Source organism: Gopherus flavomarginatus, chromosome 1, assembly GCF_025201925.1.
Source record: "Gopherus flavomarginatus isolate rGopFla2 chromosome 1, rGopFla2.mat.asm, whole genome shotgun sequence".
NCBI lineage: Eukaryota > Metazoa > Chordata > Testudines > Testudinidae > Gopherus > Gopherus flavomarginatus.
In genome coordinates this window covers 119,723,935-119,749,528 of record NC_066617.1, presented here as the reverse complement: position 1 = coordinate 119,749,528, position 25,594 = coordinate 119,723,935, and the positions used below count along the sequence as shown (strand labels likewise).

The 25,594-nt window shown below is 43.9% G+C and overlaps 1 protein-coding gene across 2 annotated transcripts in view; it reads left to right on the top strand.

The window, feature by feature from the left end:
• The first annotated feature begins 10,994 nt into the window (after positions 1 to 10,994).
• LOC127058892 (estradiol 17 beta-dehydrogenase 5-like) overlaps positions 10,995 to 25,594 on the top strand; it is a 164,544-nt gene continuing 149,944 nt past the window's right edge. Inside the window, exons 1-9 of one of the 2 annotated variants that reach the window (XM_050969352.1) lie at positions 10,996 to 11,179; positions 13,052 to 13,219; positions 13,805 to 13,921; positions 15,813 to 15,890; positions 17,702 to 17,824; positions 19,441 to 19,550; positions 19,789 to 19,954; positions 21,605 to 21,687; positions 22,975 to 23,265. In XM_050969352.1, the coding sequence (XP_050825309.1) occupies positions 11,093 to 11,179; positions 13,052 to 13,219; positions 13,805 to 13,921; positions 15,813 to 15,890; positions 17,702 to 17,824; positions 19,441 to 19,550; positions 19,789 to 19,954; positions 21,605 to 21,687; positions 22,975 to 23,014 (972 nt within the window). In that variant the 5' untranslated portion in view covers positions 10,996 to 11,092 and the 3' untranslated portion in view covers positions 23,015 to 23,265. Of the gene's footprint in view, positions 11,180 to 13,051; positions 13,220 to 13,804; positions 13,922 to 15,812; positions 15,891 to 17,701; positions 17,825 to 19,440; positions 19,551 to 19,788; positions 19,955 to 21,604; positions 21,688 to 22,974; positions 23,266 to 25,594 lie in introns of those variants that run through there. The other variant, XM_050969361.1, reaches the window with a different exon arrangement.

Sequence of the window (25,594 nt, the reverse complement as noted above, 5' to 3'; positions counted from 1 at the left end):
GTGGAGTGTGTCCACAGTACCAAGGCTAGTGTCGACTTTTGGAGCATTGCACTGTGGATAGCTATCCCACAGTTCCCGCAGCCTCTGCCACCTATTGGAATTCTGGGTTGAGCTCCCAGTGCCTGATGGGGCAAAAACATTGTCACAGGTGGTTCTGGGTACATGTTGTCTGCCCTCTCCCCCGTGAAAGCAATGACAAACAATCATTTCTCACCTTTTTTCCTGGGTTACCTGTGCAGACGACATACCTTGGCAAGCATGGAGCCCACTCAGCTCACTGTCACCTTACGTCTCCTGGGAGCTGCTGGCAGACACAATACTAAAGTGCTACACAGCAGCAACTCCTTGCCTTTGCAAGTTAGCAAAGACGGTTAGCAGCTGTATTGTACCGTCTGCTGCTGTCTCCTGGTTCCTCCTGGCTGGCCTCGGTGAGGTCGGTCAGGGGCGCCTAGACATAAATGGGAGTGACTCCAGGTCATTCCCTTCTTTAAGTTTCAACTAATGGAGATTCAGTCCTGCCTGGAATATCAGGCAAGCCTACTAAAGAACCAGAGAGGCAAACGGCAGCTCCAGGTCAGAACCCTAGATATCCCACAGAAATGATGAGCTGCATGCCATTCTAGGGGTTTCCCCTACAACTACCGCACTCCTGTGTTTCCCTCCTCCCCCACCCCTCCCGGGCTATCTTGGCAGTTATCCCCTCATTTGTGTGATGAATTAATAAAGAATGCATGAATTTGAAACAATGACTCTATTGCATCTGCAAGCGGAGATCAAAGGGTGGAGCGGAGGGCACGTGGCTTACAGGGAAGTAGAGTGAACCAAGGTGGCAGGTTTTCATCAAGGAGAAACAAACAGAACTTTCACACCATAGCCTGGCCAATCATGAAACTGGTTTTCAAAGCTTCTCTGATGTGCAGCACGCCCAGCTGCACTCTTCTAACTGCCCTGGTGTCTGGCTGTGCTTAATCATTTCGTCTTTTAGAACGGAGTTCTGATAGCATGGATTCGTCTCCCCATACAGTGATCAGATCCAGTACTTCCCATTCGGTCCATGCTGGAGCTCTTTTGTGATTCTGGGACTCCATGGTCACCTGTGCTGATCAGCTCGCCATGCTGGCAAAACAGGAAATGAAATTCAAAAGTTCCCAGGGCTTTTCCTGTCTATCTGGCCAGTGCATCTGAGTTGAGAGTGCTGTCCAGAGTGGTCACAATGGAGCACTCTGGGATAACTCCTGGAGGCCAATACCATCGAATTGCGTCCACACTACCCCAAATTCAACCCAGTAGGGTTGATTTCAGCACTTATCCCCTCGTCGGGGAGGAGTACAGAAATCAATTTTAAGAGCCCTTTAAGTCGACAAAAATGGCTTCATTGTGTGGATGGGTGCAGAGTTAAATCCATCTAATGCTGCTAAATTCGACCTAAACTCGCAATGTAGACCAGGGCATAGATGTGCACACACCCTAGAAGGGGAAAAGTACAGTGACCTGGCCAGAGGGCCAAGCCAGAAAGCAGGAACAGTTGAGTCCTGAAACTCTAAGTCAGAGTGATGGAGTGCAACCACAGGAAGGGGCAGTGGTCTGGCAGAGCTAATCCCTACATGCAGCCAGTAGGAGATGTTCCAGCAGTGACTGCAGCACCTTGTGACAACTATTTTTTAAAAATTCCTTTAAGTGTGAGGTTAAAATCAGGCCAATCTCATTTGAAACAAAACAAAAAGCGAGTGAGTAAACTGTCAAACCAGTCCTGCATTTGTTAGCAGGATTGCAGCTCTAATATTTGTAGGCAACAATATAAATTTCATTGCATCGTCTCTTCTACCAAACAGTAGACTAAGTAAAAAATAGATACATGCAGTGAGACCCCACATCCAATCACCACTTATATTTGCATGTACATGTTAGAATCTGAACCCAAATCTGGAATTGAATTTCAGTGGTGAGCCCCCATCTCTGGGGCTAAAACTCCAGGTTCTTGCAATTCCGACCTTCAGCAGATTAATAGTCTTGACCCAGATGCTGATTTGGCCATCTGAGCTAATCTCTAAACAATACACACAGGGTGAAACCTTGTCCCTGTTGAAGTCAACGGCAAAGCTCCCACTGATTTGAGTAAAGCTAGGTTCTACCCACCGCTGGCTAAATTCTTCTTTCAGTTAACCTGGTGTAAACAATTGGGAATTCCACTGATTTCAGTAAAAAGAACAGGGGTATTTGTGGCATCTTAGAGACTAACAAATTTATTTGAGCATAAGGTTTCGTGGGCTACACTGATTTCAGAGTAGTATTTCCAGATTTACATCAACGTAACTAAGAGCAGAATTTGTCTGTGCAATATGAGACTAATGGTCTTATTGATTATAACAGCTAAGCCCCAGAAACACCCATGTCTTAAATCAGGTATGTTCCTGAATCCAAACGTTAAAATCGAGTACTAGTTTCACAATTATTCCTATAAATATAATATAAATTCATTGCATCATGCACTCATGGAAGGAGGTCATCCTTCAACCTATTTTATGCATGCCACAGGTATTTTTTGTCAGGCAGTATAAATACATTTTGGCACAAGGCATCAGTTTAACTAAAGTTATGCTTTGATTTAAAAAAAAATCTGATCATTTTTAAAACCTTAGTTAATGCAGTTGAGACATATTTCAAGTCTGAGAGCTTCCAAAAGAAAATTTCAAATAAATGGGAATCTAGCTAAATTGTTCTTGCCATTTAAACACGAGAGTAGGGATTTTCTGATTTATTTAAAACATCCTTAATATTTTATCGAGGCAGATTTCAGAGCATATATTTGTAAAACTTGGACAAGTATGTAGTGTTGTTGCAGCTGTTTCGGCCCCAGGATATTAGAGAAACAAAGTGGGTGAGGTAATATCTTTTATTGGACCAACTTCTATTGGTGAGAGAGAGGTAGTTCTAAAGTTACCATGAAAACTTCATTCTGCTGTGAAAAAGTCCCCTAGAAAATATCCATGACATCGCTACATATTGTGGTAAATGGTCAATGCTATTGTGGTGGGTCCCATGCTTTTCCTTGGTGTGGTGGGTCAGGGCACCGCCCCGCCCCTATTCTTGGGCTCCACAAGTGCCCTGGTGGAGGAGAGAAAAGCAAAGGGCCCCAGGTTTGCCCCCTACTCTGGTCCCAGCATTTTCAGTTTCACAGGCTTCTTACCCTCTTTCCCCTTGAGCAGGGTTTCTCTAGGTCCTCTATATTGGGGGAGTCCCTCTGTCCGCCCTGAGCAGGGTTTCTCTCAGTCCTCTATGCTGGGAGAGTCCCTCTGTCCTCCCTGGGCAGTTTCCCTTTCCTTGGTACACTAATCCTCTGGTCAACACCAGCACATCTCCAAACCAGGGTCAGCTGTCCTTCCCTCCTCCTGTCTGACTGAAGCAGGGGTTTTCATTAGGTCTTGGGCAGGGTCTTAACCGGCTCCAGGTGCTCTAATTAACCTGTAGTAACCTCTCCTTAGTCTACAGGGAATAAGGCTCTGATCCTGGGGCTTGTGCCCGCCTACTTCCCAGCACCCAATAAGATCACTGTCCTGCTGCATCACAGTATTCGTCTGAAACCTTAACTTGAATAGGATTCCGTTTCTGCATACCCCGTGCAAAAAATAGACACATGGGGCAAAACTTACATTCCTTGTGCACAAAGTTGCCAGTGTGGTGAAAGAATGCAGAACTGGAGCCATGACAAATAAATACCTGTATATAATGCAGGTAACAGGGACTCAGATAGTAGAGTGATGTGTGTGGAATAAGACCATCATTCCAGAAAGCATTTAGACGCAAGCTGAACTTTAAGCATTGACCTCAGTGAGATTTAAGCACGTGCTTAAATGCTTTCCTGAATCAGGGCCTATATGCTTAGATATTAGATTCCAAAGCAACTGCAAGACAGTCAGTATAAAATAAGAGATACTGTAGTCCAACACTATGGAAAAGTGAATTAATTCAGGAAAACCAACATTTACCACCAATTTTTTTGAACCAGAAATGGAAACATTTTGAAGAGTCAGAGTTGTTAACTTTTTTTTTTAACATTTATTGTTTTGCATCTCTATATTTCCAGTGTCACAACACTGAGAATGAATTTATTTCAGTTGTTTTTGACAACTTTTTTTCTCTGAAAAACATCCACACGTCAGTAAAGACTGTCAGAGGCTTGATAAGCTTAAAAGGGGCTTCTCTGAGCAACGAAAGGGAGGGGGTAGTGTTGAGTCTAGACATGATAAGTCAGTAAAAAACAGACTGGATAATACTGATATATTGTTGCTGTGCTCTAATGCTAGAATCTGGGCAAATAAAAACAAAGGCAGAAAAGAGAACTCTGATGAAATTTGGTGACGGGGCGGCAGAAGGGGAACCCACAAAGGACAAAATAGGGGCTTGTCTGCACTCATCTCTCTCCGCCACAAAATAGTGATCCATTATGGAAAGAGTTATTTAAAAGTTTGCTTACATTAATATTATGACAAAAAGTGGAAATTGGGTTAAATGTGAACTTTCTGGCAAGTACAAATAGTACTGTCCATGGATTTATTACAATATTTTCCCCTGAATGTGGTCAAAAGCACAGAAGTTGACCTTGCATGTCAATGAGTTTTCCTATGACAGTGCTCTGACACAACCCCTGTAGTAGAGACAGCCTGATTTCAGAAACACAAGTAGACAGCAAGGGGCTGATTACTGTGTCTTGCATATGCACATGCTTTTCTACCTGTTACAACTGTATGTTAAACACAGACCTGATCCTCCTCAAACTAGTTTTATACTGTTGTAACTTCATAAGTGTCATAAATGCTAACTATTACGGTTATTAACACTTAGCTCAAGTGTGAGAGAATCCTAGAGATTCCCAGTCACAAGTCACTCGCCTCAGGATACACCAGATAAGATGTCGAATTGAGATCAACCCAATGGATCTGTCTGATAGCAAAATCTATCTAGGATGGTTTTGCCATTAGTAAGAAAATATTTGCAGAAATCCCATAATCTGGTTTTAAACACTCAATTCATTTCTGGAAGATGAGCTACTGTATTGTAATGTAAATGAGGACCATATAACTATATACACTAAGGTTTCCTTTAGTGCAATACCAATAAAATGTAGCCTATCCTGTCTCTCTGAGGATCCTTATGTTTCAGACCCTCTGGAGAAATGGGAGACGATGCCAATGCTTGTATGCCAGCCTGTGATCAGACATGGGAAGGCCACACCCTTGCATGTACAATGGCTACATGAGTGAGAAAACTCACCAATGTCTAAATGCCACCCAACAGGATAAACTAGACAATTCACAGAAATCTGGGACTTCTTCCTCGGCCACATAAAGTCTACTGAAGATGATACAACAAGAGGCATCACCACAAAGTGGCAAATAATTACATAACCACACACTAAAATGCTGGTTCATATGTATGCCAGTGCCAACTTTTCCCTCTAGTTTTACAGTAGACCCTTGGTCACTGTATATTATAGTTAAGGCTGCAAAACAGCTTCCATTATAACCATCTGTTTGCACAATTTCTCAAACATTCACCTTTTGGGCTGATACTTTTTGTATGTACCTATGACCCAGATTATTTTTTTAAGATAGAGCAAAATATTTAACATTTTTGTGTTCAATAAGAGCGAAAATCTTTTTCCCCTTTGTAAAGTTTCTAAGAACAGACTGAAGCTGGGCATGAAAATATGCTTCACTGAGGGCAAAGGTCTTTGCTTTAGCCTGAAAGACATCAGTTTGTTTTTCATAGAGTGATGAGCCTTGGAAAACTGCAGCTGAGCACATGCAACAGAAATTTTTTTTTATGTTGTGTGCACATCATTAGACCTGCACTGTGCATGAATATACGTCTGGGATGAACACACTTTCCATTTAGAGTCCAAGGCAGTTTGCAGGGTTGGCCAGATGTTATTGTTGCATTTCAATTTACATTGTGTTCATCAGATACCTATCACCTTGGTATACAGCCTACCCTTCCACAGAAGCAATTAAGAAACAAGATAAGGCATCTGATGCACACATGCTAGTTCTGCAGGACTTGTTTTGCTCACAGTGCTTGGCCAGGAGACATTAAATGAAGATGTTAAGTGATCATGAGACTCCCCAATTTGCCCAGCTCTCTTGTTTATGTTCAGAATGTTTGTTTCTGGACTGATCAAAGGCCTGATAGATCCTGCCTTACTCCCCTCTTCCAGCAACTAATCGCATGCCATCACTGCACAAGAAAGTGGAACTAATATGATGACAACTGTTTAGAAACATATGTCGTTAAATTGTTACAACCTCTTTGTGTGGCACTCTTGTTTTGGTTTAAGGGTGCCTTACATAGCCTTAGCATAAATATGTAAGGAATAGATTTAAGCAAAACACTCAAGCTGAAACACTTGTCTACACAAAAGAGTTGCACCAATTTAACTAAGTCTGTTTCTAAATAACAGAAATGAGGATGACAACATGAGAGTGCTTTAAAAATAGTGTAACACTACAGCACTACTACTATAGTATACCACAGTGGAATCCTGATTAATCTGATGATCGTTTGTTTGGCATGTTTCAGGCTCCCTGGGAGCACAGGTGCTGGAACTAGGGGTGCTGCTGCACCCCTCTGGCTTGAAGTGGTTTCCATTATATACAGGGTTTACAGTTTGGTTCAATGGCTCTGAGCACCCCCACTACACAAATTGTTCCAGTGCCCTTGCACAGGGGGTTCTAGAAATGAATTCCACTGTCTTACCTGAACTAGGAAATTGCTCTCTGCAGCCTTTGAGGGCTTAGGGGACTTCAAGGCTACAGAATACTCAAAAAGGCAAAACAGCAGCAACAAACCCAAAACAAAAGCCCCACTTCCACCAGCAATGGGCTTGAAGATTGTACTTCATCTTATCAGATACATTCCTGCCCGCAGTGATACATGTAGCAACCTCTAATCTTGATTGTCGCAATTTATATTTAGACATGAAACTGCACTCCCAAAAAAGGCTTCTGATACCAAACACATCAGCCCATCTGTTTCGCAACACTATCAGCATGAACACTTCATTCCAGTGCTCTGCTCTCTTTTCCGATTCCTCATTGAATGCAGAGCACAGTTCAAGGTCTGTCTTACTATTCAAAGCCTTCCATGGGATTGGCCCATGAGGTGACCATCTATCATGAGCTTCCATAATAGCTATGTTCCATCAGCACAATGAAACTGGGGAGGCTTTGTGACTATAGGAGACAGAACTTTCACAGCAGATGAACCTAAACTGTAGAACTCATTCCTGGAGGAGATAATGACCATGGGCCAGACCACTTCCAGAACTAAATAAAAACCCCATTTTTTAACTTAGCCCTCTCAATCACAGGTGCAGGGATTCTGGGGGTATGGCAGCACCCTCTGGCTTGAAGTCCTTTCCATCATATACAAAGTTTTCACTTTGGTTCAATGGCTTTCAGCACCCCTACTATACAAATTGTTCCAGCATCACTACTGTCAATAAGTGCTTCAAACTCACACAAATGCATGCTACGGGCTGAGACAGACAGTTATATCTTTTTAAATACTTGATGTGTCTAGATTAGATCTGGTTGAGAAATTATTTTTTCTCCATGAAAAATCAATGTAAACTAACATTTCACTTAAATCAAATTTCATTTAAATGTTTCCAAATTTTTACCAAAAACCCAGAAATTTTAGATGAAAGCAGATTTTTCAAATTATCTGTTTAATCAAAAAGCTATTTTCCGTTTAAAAATAAACACAACATTCTGATGGGGAAATTTTGGCCAGATTTAGTCCAGACACAACAGTGATGGGAGCCATGTAAGGGAGATGAATTCAGGTACCAACAGACCTTCATTGTCAGTCAGTGGACCTGGGTAATTCTAGGGAGAAAACTTAGTAAGCAAAGATTGTTTAACCCACTAAAATGTTGAGTACATCTAAAATGCATCTTGCACTTCTTATGTGCTAATATCTGAAGTCAGCCAAATCTCAGCTTGGGCTCAAACCATAGTGACTCTGAGTGTCTTGCCCCAGGTTCCCTACAGGAGCCTCACTCCAGGACAACTGCACTGTTCCCAGTAAAACTGTACTGTTCTGCTCAGTCCTGGGCCTTTTTAGAGCCCAGTGTACAGTCTCTAGCCCCTAGTGGTTCTTCTCAGGAAACACCATAAGATACATAGAATACAGCAATGAGCCATGATAGGGTATGTTACATTGCTCCACTATTGCCTCAGGCATGTTGAGAGTCACTCTCTGCTAAAGTGGATCTGGCCCTAATCTCCAAGGAACCCAGCTACCTGTGATGCACCACACCTGGGCTGCAGGAGTGAGTTGTTAGTATATAGGCCTGTTTGTTAGCCTGAGATAGAATTTCGGGTTTGATTTTTGATACTCTTATATCCTTACTAATATGTGTGAACAATGAACAAAGACACTGTGTGTTGCTTCTGCCTAGCCAGATGGGTTAGTTAGTACAATGAGGAAGATAAGGAACAGCGCTAAAGTGTTACTGGGTATTGTGGGAGTGTAATATATGGGCATACACTGGAAGGCTGCCTGACTCCTCTCTCAAGCCAAAGTCAAGCAACCAGTTAGGAGGGACAAAGGGGAGAGAGAGTGGGAGGCATAAGACACACTAAAAGCCAAAGAAAGGCCTGGCCTTGGCCAGGACACAATCTCACTCCTTACCCCTCCCAGGGGATACAAAAGAGGTGTTACCAAGCCCCCAGACTCAAGACCCTACAAAATGAAACATGACCATAAATTGTAAGGGGTGGGACCAGGAGCGTACACTGCAGGTATATTTCGGCCTGCTAGGAGGAGGTGGGAATGGGGAATGGGTGAAGGCTCTGCGACATCAAAGCTATGGATATGCTTGCTTGAAACTAACCCCAATAAACATCACATTGCCTGCACTTTGGACTTCCGGTCTTCTGCTTTCTGTCTGCAAGACAAGAACCAGGGGAGAGGGCGAAGGGAAAGCCCCTAACACGACAGAGTGGACCTTTCTTTTATAATGCAGCTCCCCACTCTTAGTCTATCTTTGCATTAAGAAGATAAATTGGGAGTTATTTGAATTCTCTCAGACACATGCTCTCCAGGGAATAATCCCACGTTTGCTGGGAAATGGGCCAGATTATTATTGTTGAAGTACCAGTAATGTGCTCAGCCCTGTACCAGGCATCATGATGTGGATCACCTAGCAGGTCTTTTCGATCTCTAATGTCTATGAGTCATAGCAGACAGCAGCTGAACAAGTCAGAGATGGTCATGAGACAAAATTAAAGGGCTTCTTTTGCTTCATGCTCAGTTCCTTTTCTGAGATAGCAGAAACCCCCAGTGTGTAACTTTGTGCTTGTTGTTACTTTTATATTAAAGTGAAACAAAGCACACAAAGGCAAAGGCCATGACTCTCACACTTGGGAATGACCGGGGATGTGTTCTCAGATAATTCCTGCAATGATCCACTGACAGCACACAGTGTGTGGTGTTCTCTGAAGGCAATGATTTAAACATGCAGACATTTCAGGAAACAACAAAAACTGCTGGCTCGGGGCAATTATCCTTCTGAGACACTAACAGTCATTCTCTTCTCACAGCCTATTGGCTCATGTTCCTACTCAGCAGAGGCAGTGGGAAGGCTGATGTTCATACAGACAGCATTTGAAAGCCAGATGTATGAGGTTTGGGGGTGACAATTTATTTTTACCTCTGCTGGAACACAGAGAGTGCTATCCTGGAACTCCTTCCTTTATCAGAGGAAAGCTATAAGGAGAATAGCTAGGGGAATGTGTGTGTTAATGTCCCAGCAACTTCAGTGCCAAAGAGAGAATGAATTTCAAAGTGAGTTGTTTGTCCCATTTCCAGCTTTAGAAAAGAGGAGATCTTAATTCAGAAGTCCCCAAACTGTGGAGGAATGTTTAGGGAAGTGAGGCTGGCCTGGCCAGTCTCCATGTGGAGGTGGAGAGGGAACGTTCCGGGAAGCGGCCAGCACCACGTCCCTGTGGCCCCTGTGAAAGTGCGGACAGATGGCTCCGCTCACTGTCCTTGCCTGTGAGTACCTCCCCTGAAGCTCCCATTGACTGCAGTTCCCCATTCCTGGCCAATGGGAGCATCAGTGGAGGTACCTACAGGCAAGGACAGTGCATGGCGCCCTCTGCCCCCTCTCCTCCAGGGGCCACAGGGACGCGGTGCTGGCTGCTTCTGGGAGCAGTGCGGGGCCCGCAGTGCCTTGGGGGTGGCAATCCCACGGGCCAGATACAACGCCCTGAGGGGCCGGATCTGCCCTACAGGCTGTAGTTTGCCCACCCCTGTCCTAGAGAAATACTCTCCTTTGGGAGCGCAGAGCACACAAGAGATCTACACAAAACATGTTAAACAGAAATTCAGAACAACTAATCTCTAGCATGGTTCTAGATTATCGGGTGAGGGGAGAATAAAGGTCTCTGTGTAATGCAGGTATTATGTTTTGTTTCTGATTTTGATAACAAAGTTTCTGATCTTTATTCTTTGAGCCAGTAGATCAGAGCACTCAAATGTGTAATTCATAGGGGCAATTAAACAGTAGGCAATTCTCTTGTACTATTTTCATGTGATTTAATTATTGTTGTTTTTTTTTTCTGGTGAGTTTGAAAATTTAATAACGTGTGATGTGTTAGTTTCAAAATGTTTTGTTAAAGGGTATAAGTTTCCTAATTCTATTTTTGTGGAAATGCTTTGTGCCCATTGTACAGTGACTGTGAATTCGAAGGGAGATCTTTTACATGTTTCTTTTCTGTGTCACATGGAAGCAATATTAAGTAAGTCAATAAAGTTGAGGAAAAAGACCGATCTTTGCACCCATTGTTTGATAATGGTAGATTGTTTTCTGATTTTGCTTTGTCATGTTGAATTTGCACTTTTGTTCCTCCCTCCCTTATGCCTGCTGCCTCTAACTTGGCTGCTACTCCTTATCCACGCCCTGGAAAAAATGCATATAAATTACGACTTCGTACAGTTGTTTCCTTTCTGAAGCTCTTGCTGGCTCATACAGCAGTGCTGCAAAGTTTCAGAGTTCAGTAAAGAATCAAGGAAATACTGTAAAGAGATGGAGCTTGACAAAGATCGTTGTATTAAGATGAACGATGGGAACAAAATTCCTGCACTGGGATTTGGTACCTATTGCCCTGATGCAGTAAGTAAATCTTTCATGGCTTTCTTTGTCCTTAACCTGTTGATTAACATTGCTGGGTACTGCTATAACCATTGCCCATAGCACTCCAGAAAGGGATGCAAAGGGAGATCCCTGTATATTACTTTATAAAACTACTGATAATGTCTGAAAAGTGCTTTAGAGTTTAGAGTGAAAGATGATACTAGTATATAAATGTAAGAATATCATTGTCTGTAAGAAAAGGTTGTTGGTTTTTATTGTTTGAGTGAATGTGGTGCTGATGCACGATTCCATGACCTAGAGCTGCCAAAACACCTGATCTATAGCACACCCTACCACCTAGAGCCCCACATGCATCTGTCAGTCCACCTCTCTTTGACCTCCAGCACCCAGCTACTCTAGTCTAGAGCCACTATGTAACTACCTTTGCACCTGTGCCCTGACCTACAGCGCTCCCTTTCCCAGTTTTTGGCCCATATGTCTCTGCCAATGCATTTTGGTCCCAACCTGAGCTAAATGGAAACCAATTTCCTTTAAAGAGAAGTTTATTATTTTTAGCCCTTGTAGTGCTGCTCACTGAATTACACTGAGGGAAGGAAGATGAGAACATTTTCCTTTTTCTCCCTTCTCAACAGTCCTGCTACCTGCTGATTCCAGTGTGGAGGGGACGAGTCTAGTGGCCAGAGCAGGGGACTTGGAGTCAGAAGATCTGATTCTGCCTCTCAGTCACTTATGTAACCTTTGGGCATCTTACTTGCCTCTTTGTGTTTTAGTGTCCCCAGTTTTGTAAAATTGTGATAATACCTGAATTACCTCACTGGGTTTAGTTCATAAGGATAAAATTTTCAAAAGCTTAAATGACGTAGAGGCCTATGTCTCAGTGAGTCCTTCCAATCTTTGCACAGTATTAGCCGGACTGATATGATCTCTCTACTCCTCCCAGAAAAGGCCACCTCCTAAAATACGACTTTTCTAAACACTGCAGTCTGTGTAAACTGCATCTGTTCGCTCAGGCCTGTTTCTCAGTTATACTAAGACACCACTCTAAAGTGGGGGTAATTTAAGGCTGCATCACACTGCCATAGTGGTGTAAAGGGGCCTTTGTGTAAAGAGAATCACACATACCTCAATAGAGAGTTCTCCTCTAGGAAGCGTGGCTGTTGTCAGATATTTTTCAATTATTAATCTTAATAAAGTCAAGATGTAACTAGATGGAAGAAAGCTGAGTCATTACCCAAGAACCATCAAGGGTTCATGAAATCATAGTTCTCACCAAGCAGTTTTAATAGCTGCCTTTGTTACAACTACTCATGAAAGGAATGCGGTCCTGCCAAACTCAAGAATTCAAAAGCATAATTCAGTTTGGACAAAATCATGAGTTTGGCGTATAAATCATGAAAAAAAAATTAAAATAAATAGGTTGTAGCTTAGCTCAACTAGAGTGAGGGTTCTAATCCATAGTGTATGTTAATATCTGGTTCTTACAGCTCTTCACTCCTGGTCTAAGGGTCCTGTACTGATTGTCCTTTAAATCTTGTAAAAGGAAAACCGAAATAATGGGTCTGATAATCTGTTGCTTTGCATATCAAGGAGTTATTTCCTTCTGTGCACAGTGGGAGTAAAAAACCTGCTATGTCTGAATAGTAGCTTTTTACACCTACATTCCATTTACTTTGCTGTGGTGTAGATGATGACACAAGACGCTGGGCAACAGAGGATCAGGCCCAGAATCTTTGAATTTCCTTTAAGATAAATTCAAAGATTCTAAATGTGAAGGTATCAGAATCTAAAGACTCCAAATTAGGTCTTTCAGATGGGGATCAAATCTCTAGATGACTGGCATAAAATATCCCTAATGCAGAGAGATTGACACTACACCTTCTTAATTGGTAGGTTCAAAAAAGTAAATGTGAGGAGGCTACAAAGGTGGCTATTGAAGTTGGCTTCCGCCATATTGATGGAGCCTTTGTATATGGGATTGAGGAGGAGGTTGGGCGAGCCGTTCACGAGAAGATTGCAGATGGAACAGTCAAAAGAGAGGACATATTTTATACAGGAAAGGTAAGTAGGTTTTGTTTTAACACCGGTATTTTTATCATACTGCTTCCTCAGCTAATTATTTTGTCTAATTTATGAAGAATGTTGCCAATGTCAAGGCCAATATTAAAAGGATTGCCTTTAGGGGAGTATTATTCACAGAACTGGGAAACGACATTCTATAACAAGTTACAGGTTTGAGCACAACGCTCATCTCTATCTCTGTGAAAGCAAAGCTAACACAGCTGCTTCATTCAGGGCCGACTCCTGCAGTCAGACAACAGAGTGACTCCTAATAACCAAGGACAACAAATTTAGCCCTAAAGATTTTAACCTTGAGAATGGCCTCACATACAGTTCCTGTGCAGACCAAGTGCACTTCTGACATCCTGACTGCATTTCAACCACTCGCCCTGCTTCTTCAGGAAACATTCACTTCTTACTCTCATGCATCTTTGCATACAACCAGCTCACAACACAACCTTTCTGCTGAAAAGGTAAAGCCAGTGGTATGACATGACTAAGACATTTTAGAAAAGTGGTTTTTACAGAAAGAAGAGACAAGAGAGGACTTCTTCAGAAAGAATAGTTGTGTTTGAATCATTACAGCTTTGGAGTACCTTTCACCGTCCTGAACTTGTGCGCAGCTGCCTGGAACAATCACTGAAGAAACTTAAGTTTGACTATCTTGATCTCTTCATCATCCACAACCCCATGTCTCTAAAGGTAAACATTTATTTAAAATATATACACAGGAAAACAAATGTTTGGGAGTATATCCATGGGCCAGAGCAGAGCTGTTCTGAAAAAGACCCATAGTCCATCTAGTCGTACGTCCAGCCTGCAGAAGTAGCCTATGATGGGTGTTGAAGGGGAAGGCAAAAGACAAAAGAAAAACTAATGCATGAGGCACAGTCTATAATGAAATATTTTTGGCCTTGACAATCAAAATATATTCAGCACATAGGTTATGCTTTTAATCGTTGCTGTTAAAACATCATATGCTTCCTGGGTTCACGCTATGCCACTAAAATATGTGTGTGTGTGTGTGTGTGTGTACTGGCAAATTTACAAACTATCTGGGAAACTCTCTAAATTCAAATATGCACTTCATGATCAAAAGCTAACTCTAGTTACTCTGGAAATTCACCAATAATCTATAAAACTAACTTTGGGTTACTGATATCACTTGTCATCAGCTATAACTTCTTTAACGTATTAATCGTGTTCATTAATTCAAACTTCTTTCTTTTTGTCAGAGAAGCTATCAGTTTTCTGTGACACCACTTATGGTTTATCTGTAATATCTCTGGGCGCTAACTGCTTTTGACATGCATGCTTTGTTTTCACTGCATATAAACAGAATTTCTTATCAAAGTAGTGTTTAGCTGAGCTAATTAATTTTCCAGTATCAACAGGTATCCTCTTATTGACACAAAATTATTTCTAGGCATTCATTTCAGTTCAAGGTAGAATCATAGGTGTGGAAGGGACCTTAAGACATCATCTAGTCCAGTCCCCTGCACTTATGACAGGACCAAGCATTATCTAGACCAGTGGTTCCCAACCTGTGGCCCATGTGCCACTTGCAGCCCAATCAACACAGAGCTGTGGCCCATGTGACATCCTCAGGGTCATCCAGGTAGTACTGGATATGGCCTACAATAGTAAATAGGTTGAGAACCACTGATTTAGAAAATTCCTGGCAGGTGTTTGTCTAACCTGCTCCTAAAAATCTCCAATGATGAAGAATCCACAATATCCCTAGGCAATTTATTCTAATACTTAACCACCCTGATAGTTAGGAAGTTCCCTGGGTTGTCATTATTCCCCTTTTTTTTAATAGATTGGCACTGTATTTGCCCTTTTCCAGTCCTCTGGAATCTCTCCCATCTCCCATGATTTTTCAAAGACAATTGCTAATTGTTCAGATATCTCCTCAGTCATCAGGCCTTGGTGACTCAAGACATCTAACTTATCTAAGTAATTTTTAACTTGTTCTTTCCCTATTTTACCCTCATATCCTATGCAGGAGTGGTGGAAGTACCCTAAAAGGATGGGGGGGGGCACAGAAGCTCGAACCGAGGCCTCACACCACCCCTTTTCCCCAAGCCTCAGCCCTGATGACACCCCTTCTCCCTGAGCCACCGCCCTCAAACTGCCTATTGCCTCAAAGACCCCGCTCCCACATTGATGCCACTTCCCCAGAGGCTCCACTCCCATGGCGCTTTTTCCCCTCAAGACCCCGTTCCCTTCTCGCTTCTTTCTGCCTCCTGTCACTCGCCCTTGTGACTGGTAAGAAAAGTGGGGGGGGGGTGTGTGCCATGGCCGCCTGACCACACCTGTTCTGGCATCGCGATCCTACCTCATTTTCACGGGTAGAGGTCCAATTAGTACTAACCTTTTCAGTAAATACTGAAACAAAAAAGTCAATTAGCACTTCTGCCATTTCCATATTTTAGATAAAATCATTCTATAGCTTTTATCCAGCTTTAGACTTCAACACCTTCCCTCACTCACTCCTTCTCCTTACAACTCATTCCTTGGCCACAAAATAGTTAAAATCCACTTGTGTAAGAAGTATCATGACCAAGGGGGATTTTCCTTTTATTTTCAGCCTGGGACAGATACATTGCCAAAGGATGAAAATGGAAAATTCATTTTCGATGTTGTAGATCTGCGTCAGACTTGGGAGGTGAGTGACATGAATAACACAGTGTTAATTAAGAGCCCATCCGGTCTCCTTAGTCAGCCAGCAGACTGTTACCCGGAGAGTGCTCAGACTTCTGGGGTTTTTCTGTCATATGACCTTTTTAGAGGGCAAAGGAGAATGTATAGAAAAGCCAGTCCCTTTACCTCCTCAGGGGGCCAGTGTGCTCACGCAGTTTCCCCAGGAAACAACCCCTGTCTCCTGGGGAGCTCTAGCTCTGCTCACACCAGATTCCCACCCAGACTGAGCCAGTATCCTCCGTTTTAAGGTCCTAACCTACTCCAGCCTTGACAAGCCTCATGCATGTAGATAGTTGTGCCCAGAGGACCTCTTTAACCCTTTCTTGACTGCTGCAGGAGCTGCCCCATCCTACTAGGGTAGGTTACTCCATCAGTGTCAGACTGATAGAATTAAACCAGAACAATAACTGTGCATAGCCCAGACCCTCAATGAGTGTTCAGGGCAGCTAGTTAAGTAAAATAGATTTTTAAGTGTGAACTGAGCAGATTTGAGGGGGAAATCACTGAGGGACAACAAACATGAAATCTCATGTCTTTTTTTCTTTTTTTTTTAAACAGAATCACTTTGTAGAGCACAACCTCATTTTGAGATGCTTTGGCCTTCCCTGGTCTTAGGACAGGGATATTGCCAAAGGCATTTTCAGGGACAGAGTTGTAGTCTGGGTTTTACAGGTGATGTTTTCCACAGATGAGGGAATGGGATGAAATATTTTGCCCGAGAGTCAGACAAGACGAGGACTCCATCAGATCCCTAATTCTTTAGCTAATGCTCTTTGAGTAGCTTGGCATTGCAGCTTATTAGTGAGCCAGCCTGTCAACACTGAAGAGCTAGGTTCAAAGTCTGTCCACGCTTACTCACATTACGAAATCCATCTGTCAGTTTAATTCCATTGGTGTTTATATATCAAGAGAGGCCAGAAATGAAATACAAAGAGCCATCAGGTCACAATCAAGGTGCACTAGTAGAGTTTTGGAGAAGTTAGCATAGTGTCTGCTCACATTATCCCAGGTTGTAATTAGTGCTTTCAGTTCCTCATTTTCATGAGCATTAACTAAACTCCCTCATTTAAAAGGAAAAAGCTAAAACTTCCCCTCTGATATGTGCCTTCCCTTCAGTGGACTCTAGCAAGCTTTTTCTATTAAAAGGAAAAAGTAAACAGAACTTGGCACCATATCATTGTTATCATAGCACTGCTTGTGATCCGAGACCCTGCAGTCATTTCCTTTGTTCAGTGCAGGGAAACACTGGCACATCTCAGACACCACAGCATGGCTACTGTTGGTAAATACAGACACGCTAATGGTGATCACTGCACTTGTCCATCTCCTTCAGTATTTAATTTTCATACTTAATTATTTTATTTTTTGCCTTAGAGCTCTTAAACTGGTGTTAACATTCCCATACTTATGTGGTACCCTTATTTTTGTATTATTCACTAGCAGTGTTTGGGTATCGCTATGTCTTTGAGTTTCTGTATGTGTGAGCGACAAATTAGGGAGAAAACAACTGGGAGAGACATTGGCCAGATTGTCTACTTTCTACTGGGGGAAAAGATGATTTATTTCAGTGGATTGGATGGAGATCTGATGCCTAAGTGAAGAGTTGGATCAGAGTTTTGTTCTAGAACAAATCAAATGTCTCCTACTGTATGTGTTATGATATTTTGGTGGAATAATTTTACATGGAGTGAGCCCAGCTGAGCATAATTTTTCTAGTCTCATGGAAATTATACTACAAGTAGTGATAATGGAACTGGCCATTGTTGTGTTTCCCAGGCCATGGAGGCATGTAAAGACGCAGGGTTGGTGAAGTCCATTGGAGTGTCCAACTTCAACATCAGACAGCTGGAGATGATCCTGAACAAACCAGGGCTCAAGTACAAACCTGTTCTCAACCAGGTAAAATGCTGAGCTTTGGGTAGAGACCTAAAAGTGTTGAGTTAGAAGAAATTCAGAACTTGTGGTCAGTGAAGAGTTTCGTTTATAGGGGAAGAACCTCAGTGCTACAGGAAGCAGAAACTCCAGAATGTCTTTCTCAGCAGGAACTTATGTCCGGCCTTTTAAATCAAAAGGGAAACTTCCTTATTGCTCCACTTCACGTAGACACAACCCACAACAGTTAGACCCTGATACTGAACTCCTCAGAATTTGTGGGTGTTGCAACAGCTGACGTTAAAGACAGGGGCCATTAGCAGCTATAGATTCAGGTACAGGTTCTGAATAAAAAACCCACCATAATTCTTTGGGGCTTGGAACAAGGGCTTGTTTGTGCCCATCCCTAAATTTATGGAAAAACGAATGAAAATAAAAAAAAAATAAAGTAGAAAATACCCGTAAAGGAAACAGTGTTTGAGAGGGACAGGAGAAAGAGAGACCCAGCTGCTTCCCTGTATATCTAGATCTCCTCTCCTGCTACCTCATTCCCCTGCTAGGGGAATGGACTTTCAGAGCACCAGCCTTTCTCTGCTTGGAACGTGAGGATGTTTTGTTACCAGGTTATCCAAACTCATACTCAGAAATGTGACTGTCTAACCTATTTGCCTACCTTTCACATAGATACCCAGATGTATTCCATAAAGGGATAAAGGGAAAGAATTGAGTTATATATGATAAGCAAAATAACACAGGATATGCACAACATCCCATAGTCAGTAGTTGAAAGTAATTTTACCTCTCAAGTAATTTTTTTTTTAAACTTAGCATAGCACAAGTTCTATATGGAGGATTATATATAGGTAGAAGGTAATTTTGACGTTGTAAATCTAAACTTCTACATTTCAGTATTAAAATATGTAAGAGAAAAATGTCTTGTCTTGAGGAAAAAACTGTTGTTTCATAGTTGGACAACTCGAAAACTGATTTTGATTCAATTTCTTCCCTCCTCCTCAAAAAATCACTTGTGAGTTGAGACCAAGCTTGAGAAATTTTAGACCAAGAGACCACATGAGGGGAAGTTAGCAGCCACTGAAACTAAGGGCTTAAAATGAGAGTGCCATATCGTCCATATCTACAGTTACAACTGGTCCCAGCAAAGACCCATAGAACATCTATTCGTAATTATCTCACTATAACTAATAGCCATGGCTTTAATGACAGTGTTGGTCCAGGACATGATATTGATCCATATCCTAGCTGCACAACAGTACACAATGGGCCAAAACCTGCTTGTAGAAGACTTAATGAGCTGTCAGGGGACAACACACATGCTTAAGGCAGACAGGATTTGACCCTCAGTTTATAAGTCCTTATTAAGCCTGTCCTCACATACCATGTATTGGCTTCACTGTCCTCGACTAGATAAACTGTTTTGGGGGATTTGTTATCAGCTAAACTGCGCCCCATGGTCACTTGCACTGCCAGGCTGTATTTTAATTGAAGGATATTTTATTGAAATTTACTTCTGACATTTTAACATTCTGTATTCCCTCAACATAGCATCCGCTGTTTCTTTTGTCTAACTGCTGCTGCTTATATGATCTGAAATCTGAATTTTGGGTTGGGGTGTGATTCTGCAGGTTGAATGTCACCCTTACCTCAACCAAGGCAAATTACTGGCCTTCTGCAAATCCAAGGATATCCTCCTTGAAGCCTATAGTGTTCTGGGAACACAGAGAGACAAGACCTGGTAAGGAAAGAAACTGGACTGGGCTCCCAGGTTTAGAACCTCAAAAATGGATTGGAGGGAGGGGAAAGTACCCTCTGTCTTCAAAATATTTGGTATTTATAGAGTTATAGAATAAAAATGAGAGCTGGAAAAGACCTAGTAGGTTATCTTCAGATTATACAGGTATTGTCCTCACTAGGCTGAGATGACTGCATTCCTCATCCCAGAAATACTCCCTGTTTCTCTGTTTCCCTTGTAGGATAGACCAAAGCACCCCAGTTCTGCTGGAGGATCCAGTATTGGGTGCAATTGCCAAAAAATACAGCCGAAGCCCCGCTCTAGTAGCCCTGCGCTACCAGCTGCAGCGTGGTATCGTGGTCCTCTTTAAGAGCTTCACCAGAAAGCGTATTGAAGAAAACTTCCAGGTAAAACAGGAGTGCAGAGAGAAGAGGATGAGATGTGCAGATTTAGATGGGACACTGTAGAGGGCTGAGAACTTTTGTGCCCATGTACAGTATGCAGGGCCAGCTCCAGGCACCAGCCGAGCAAGCTGGTGCTTGGGGTGGCAGATTCCAAGGGGCAGCACTCCGCCCAATCCTTTTTTCTATTTGTTTGCGCTTCGCCGCTTCCTCCACCCCGCAGGTTTTTTTCTTTTTGGTTTGCTGCTCCTGCCGCCCTGTAGGGGGCGGTGGCGCGGAGGAGGGGAGGTGCTGGGAGTGGTGCCAGGTCTGCAGCAAGCCCGGCACGGCAGCCTGCATCCTTCCCTGCCTGCCGACCGGAGCGGCGTGGAGCCCTCCCAGCAGGAGGCACGGTGGGAGGGGCTGCATGGCGAGCGCCCCACTTAAGGGAGCCCTGGCCGCGCCCCCCGCTAGTTGGGGTGTGCACTCCGCTGCCCGGGGTCTGCAGGGCTGGGAGGCCCCTGCACCCGCCACCCCACAGGTTCCTTTTTTTCCTTTTTGGTTTTTTGTTTTTCTTCCCTTCGCCGCTCCGGCCGGGCGGTTTGTTTTGCGCCTCCCCCGCTTCGCTGCTCCGACCGGCCGGCAGGTTTCACGCCCCACCCCCAGGTTGCTCTGACCAGACGGCAGGTTTCTCGCTCCCCCGTTTGCTGTTTCGGCTGGCTGGCAGGTTTGTTCCCTCCCGCCCCTTCGCCACTCCAGCCGAGCTGCAGGTTTGTTCCCCTCCGGCCCCCGTGCAGGTGTTTTTTTTTTGCGCTTGGGGCAGCAGAAAAGCCAGAGCCGACCCTGACAGTATGGCACTGCAGGATCCTGCCTGAGAACTGCGCTACACTGTGTCTGATTGTTCTCAGGCAGGTTCTCTCTTCTTCGAGAAGGCTTTTACCATTTGAACTGTGTAACTTGGCACCCACTAGAGAACAAATAATAATATGGGGAGAAAAAACCCTGGAGTCCTCCTTGTGTCTCCCAAAGGCAAAATTCTGAGGGAGCTACTGATTTGTGGAGCCCTTTCCCAAAATGACTAATGCTACTCTTGGCATCAGATAGGAATATAGGCCCCTTTGAGCATTGGAAAGACAAATGATCTTCCAGTAAAAGTGTGCCCCTTTCCTGCCCTCAGCCTCTTGCCTAGACCACGGGTCCTCTCCAAACTCTGCTATGTCCTCCCCTGCCCATTTGAGTCCAGGGTCTTAAACAGCTTTCCTAGATACTTTAGTTTCCAAAGAGATCAGTTGTTCTATTTTCCATACCCAAGGAATATCAGACTGACTGATTTCTTCTAGATTAAGGGAAAGAACAAAACAAGGAAGTACATCTACATGAGAGAACAAGGTGTGTATCTCCTCTATAACATGCCCTTTATTTCCCAAAATGGCAGCTGCCTCTGCAAACAGCAGATTCCTAGAAGTTTAAAGGTGAAATTCACAGAAAATAAAATCACAACAGTTACATAGCTACATAACCTTCACCTCTGAAATATCTAAAATACAGTGGAAAGAGCAGGCCCAAATTCATATATCTATTTCATTTCCTTTTCATATAACATGAGGCTTGTGGTTCTGTCAATAAACATGCATCCTGCAGGAATAACCCAATGTTTGATCCTGTCTTCTGGGTCAGGTTTTTGACTTCCAGCTCTCTGAGGAGGACATGAAAACCATTGATGGGATGAACAAAAACCGTTCCTATCTGCATTATGAACAGTAAGTCATAATACTTGGTTGTATTTTAGAACTCTGTGGAGAGGCAGAAGAAAGGCAGCAGTGGTCACCCCACAAAGAAATAAGGTTTTGTGTTATACTGACCCTAGTAATGACAAAGGATGTACTTACGATCATAGCTGTTAGGACTGGAATGGAGTCATGCAGTTTAAGCCAGAAGGGACGACCAGATCATCTAGTCTGATCACAGGCTACCAACACCACCCAGCACCCATACTGAATAGAGTTGCCAGGTTTCTGGTTTCTGATTTGGCTCCAGTCAGCATTGCTGACAGGGCCGTTTAAAAGTCCAATCAGCAGTGCAGCAGGGCTAAGGCGGCACCCTGCCTGCTGTGGCTCCATGCAGCTCCCGGAAGCCGCAGCATTTCCCTCCTCCGGCTCCTACGTGTAGAGGCAGCCGGGGGCTCTGCATGCTGCCCCTGCCCCAAGCACTGGCTCCACAGCTCCCATTGGCCAGGAACCATGGCCAATAGGAACTGTGGGGGCGTTGTCTGCAGACAGGGCAGTGCGCAGAGCCACCTGGCCAGGCATAGGAGCCGGAGAGGGGCTATGCCACTGCTTCCGGGAGCTGCATGAGGTAAGTGACACCTGGAGCCTGCACCCCAACCCCCTCATCATGCCCCGACCCCCTGCCCTAGCCCTGATCCGCCTCCTGCTCTCCAAGCCCCTCAATCCGAGCCTGGAGCACCCTCCTGTACACCAAACCCCTCATCCCCAGCTCCACCCCAAAGCCTGCATCCCCAGCCGGAGCACTCACCCCCTCCCACATCCCAACCTACTGCCTCAGCAGAAGGCACCCTCCTGCACCCTGAACTCCTAATTTATGGTCTTACCCGAGAACCCACACCCCCAGCCAGAGCCCTAACCCTCTCCCACACCCCAGCACTCTAAGACAGCCCTGTGAAAACGAGTGAGTGAGGATGGGGAGAGTAAGCAACGGGGGGGGGGGGCTCAGAGAAAGGGTGGGACAGGGGCATGGCCTCGAAGGAGGGGCAGGCAGAGGCAGGGCAAGGGCGTTCGGTTTTGTGCAAGTAAAAAGTTGGCAACCCTAACACTGAACCCAACAACCTGTTGCTGTAATGTACTGTCATCTCAGTAGAGACTGTACATTAGAGCACTCACATGTTTAGGTAGTACAGATGAAAGAAAGCCCTTAGACAGGTAGAAAATGTTGCATGTGTGCTCTTTGAGATCCCTGCATTTTGCATTCAGATGTCCTAATAATATAGTTATGGGTGGATTGTTCATAAATGTCACCTTTCTTTTTAGATTTTTGGGCCATCCACAGTTTCCATTTAGGGATGAATAATGGAAAGGATCTTTTTTCATTGTTCCTGATTTTATTTCATGCATAAGGAAAATCATTCATACATTTCATCCCCTTGCCCCATTCCTGTGATTAGTCCTAGAGAAGAACCCTGTTTTGGAAACCCACCTTCTGCTGGTGATGGCAAGAGATCTACGCTGTACATTTAAACAGAAATTCTAAACAACTCAGTCTCTGAATGGAATGGCACTTCATTGCTAATTGGGAAAGAATAAAGGTGTCTGTGTAATGCACTTATTGAGTCCAGTCTCTGTTCTTTGATAATTGTTTCTTTTCTTCATTCTTAGAGCCAGCAGACCCAGGCCCCTTAGAAGTGCTCTGTGTGAGGTGCTGTAGGTCCCCAAAGTGGGGTTGGCTGAGCTGGTTCGAAAAATGAGGGGGTCTGTCCACTTTGGCGGGCGTTGACGTCACTCAGCAGCATGCAAACCTGGATTTCGCAATACAACAATTAGCTTTGCCCAGAATTCTGTTGGGGCGTAGAATGATGAATGGCAGCAAAGCCATTGCATGCTGTTAACAGCCTCTTCAGTCTGCAGTAGTGTCTGTTACTGCTGCTCTCGGATTCCTTGGGATGAAGGAGGAAACAGCTGGTGGATCTGTGTAGTGGCTGATTCAACAGCTCCACCTCTTCTCTGATATTTGTCAAGCCATCAGCCAGGGCTTGCCAGGTGTCTGGTTTTTGACTGGAAAGCCCAGTCAAAAAGGGACCCTAGCGGCTCTGGTCAGCACCAGCCATTAAAATCTGGTCCACAGCACAGCAGGGATCCAGGGACTAAGGCAGGCTCCCTGCCTGCCCTATCTCCGCATGGCTCCTGGAAGTAGCCATCAGGTCCCTGCAGCCCCAACCAATGGGAGCTGTGGGGGCAGTGCCAGCAAGTGCAAGGGTAGCACATGGACTCTCCCTGACTGCTCACGAGTCTAGGAGATGCAGGTACCTGGCAGCCGCTTCCTGGGATCTATGTTATGCTTATAGGAAACACACGGGATCTTTTTCAGGAGAAAAGGCAATAAGCTATGTTTATCGAAAATACAACAGTTAGAATATGAATTCAATCTCACTCTCACACACACACACACACACACACATCCTGCAGATAGTCTTATTGTTACCAGTGCAGTACCTGAAGAGTTTGCAGCTTGTCACAGGGTCACAGTGTGAGAGGGAACCCAGGCTGGTAAGACAGAAGGTTCAGCAGTATCCCAGTTCCAGACTGCTCCCCAGGTAACCCGTCACAGTTGGGAATCCTGCTTGCCCTGCACAGCAAAATATGCAGTTGTTTTGCACTAGGACTTTTCTTCCACTGCAAAGAAGGGTCAAGACTTTAGCTTTAAATGCAGAATTCCAGTTCCCCAGTGAGTGTAAATCAGCGCAGCTCCATTGAGGTCAAGGGATGTGATGCTCCTCTTACTTCCACTTTCTTAGTACACCACTGAGTCACACACATGTAGCTGAGAAGGGAATTTGACTCACTTGCGTTATGCTAATTTAAACCAGCTCCTGACCTGGCTCAGAATATTTTCAGGTAATGCAAACTGTGGCCAATAGAGATCAGGGCTGTCCTTAGCCATTGGCAGAATAGGCAGCTGCCTAGGGCACCACTAGGTCTTGGGGTACCGCTCTGCCAGACAGATGGGAAGCAGTGGAGCACGTAAGAGCAGGGCTGCTGGGTCCTAGAGAGAGCCGAATGCAGCACAGTCTGAGGGAGGGGATTGGCTGCTGGGGTCTCTGGGAAGGGGTGGGGGAAGGAACTGTCATCAATGTTGCCACATGCAAAATCAGTGATGGACATTGTACAGTTTATTCATACCAGCAAACTTGTTGACATATATATATATAGATATAGATATAGATATAGATATATAACCACTCGTATTCTGCTGACAATTCCTGTAGCAGGAGCATCAGGAGAACAGAGTTTCTCAGAACTAAAGCTCATTAAAAACTATCTCCGCTCTACAATGAGTCAGGAACACTTGACTGGTCTTGTTATTCTTGCAATCGAACAAGACATCACTTTGTCTTTGTCATACGATGACATTATTACTGATTTTGCAGCCCAAAAAGCCAGAAAGATTGCTTTTAATTAAAAACAAATCCTTGTTTCAATACCTCTTCATATAAATTTCTAATAATTTGTTGACAAATTAAAAATATATATATATTATTTGTATCTTTCTGTCAAATCAATTTTCTTCTATAGTGCTACTTCTTTAGTGCTAGTCCATCAGCGTTACAATGTGCTTAATTAAGTTAAACTGGTTTTAATAACATGCATGTGGCAAGTTTTCCAATACTGTAAGCTTATGTTTGTGTTGCTCAGATCAAGTCAGGCACAGGGGCACCAGTTTAATAATCCTGCTTAGGGCACCATAAATCCTAAGGACGGCCCTGACCATAAGTCACTGGCTGGAAGCAGCCCTCCAGGGTTTTCGCTCATATCAAGCAAAGTAGCATCTGCCTGCCTCAGATGGTGGGCAGTTGAAGGAAAAGGTTAGCAACTGCCTGGCTGAGCTCCCTTTGTTACTGGAGCTCGCTCACTAGCAGCTCTCCTGTTCCTAGAA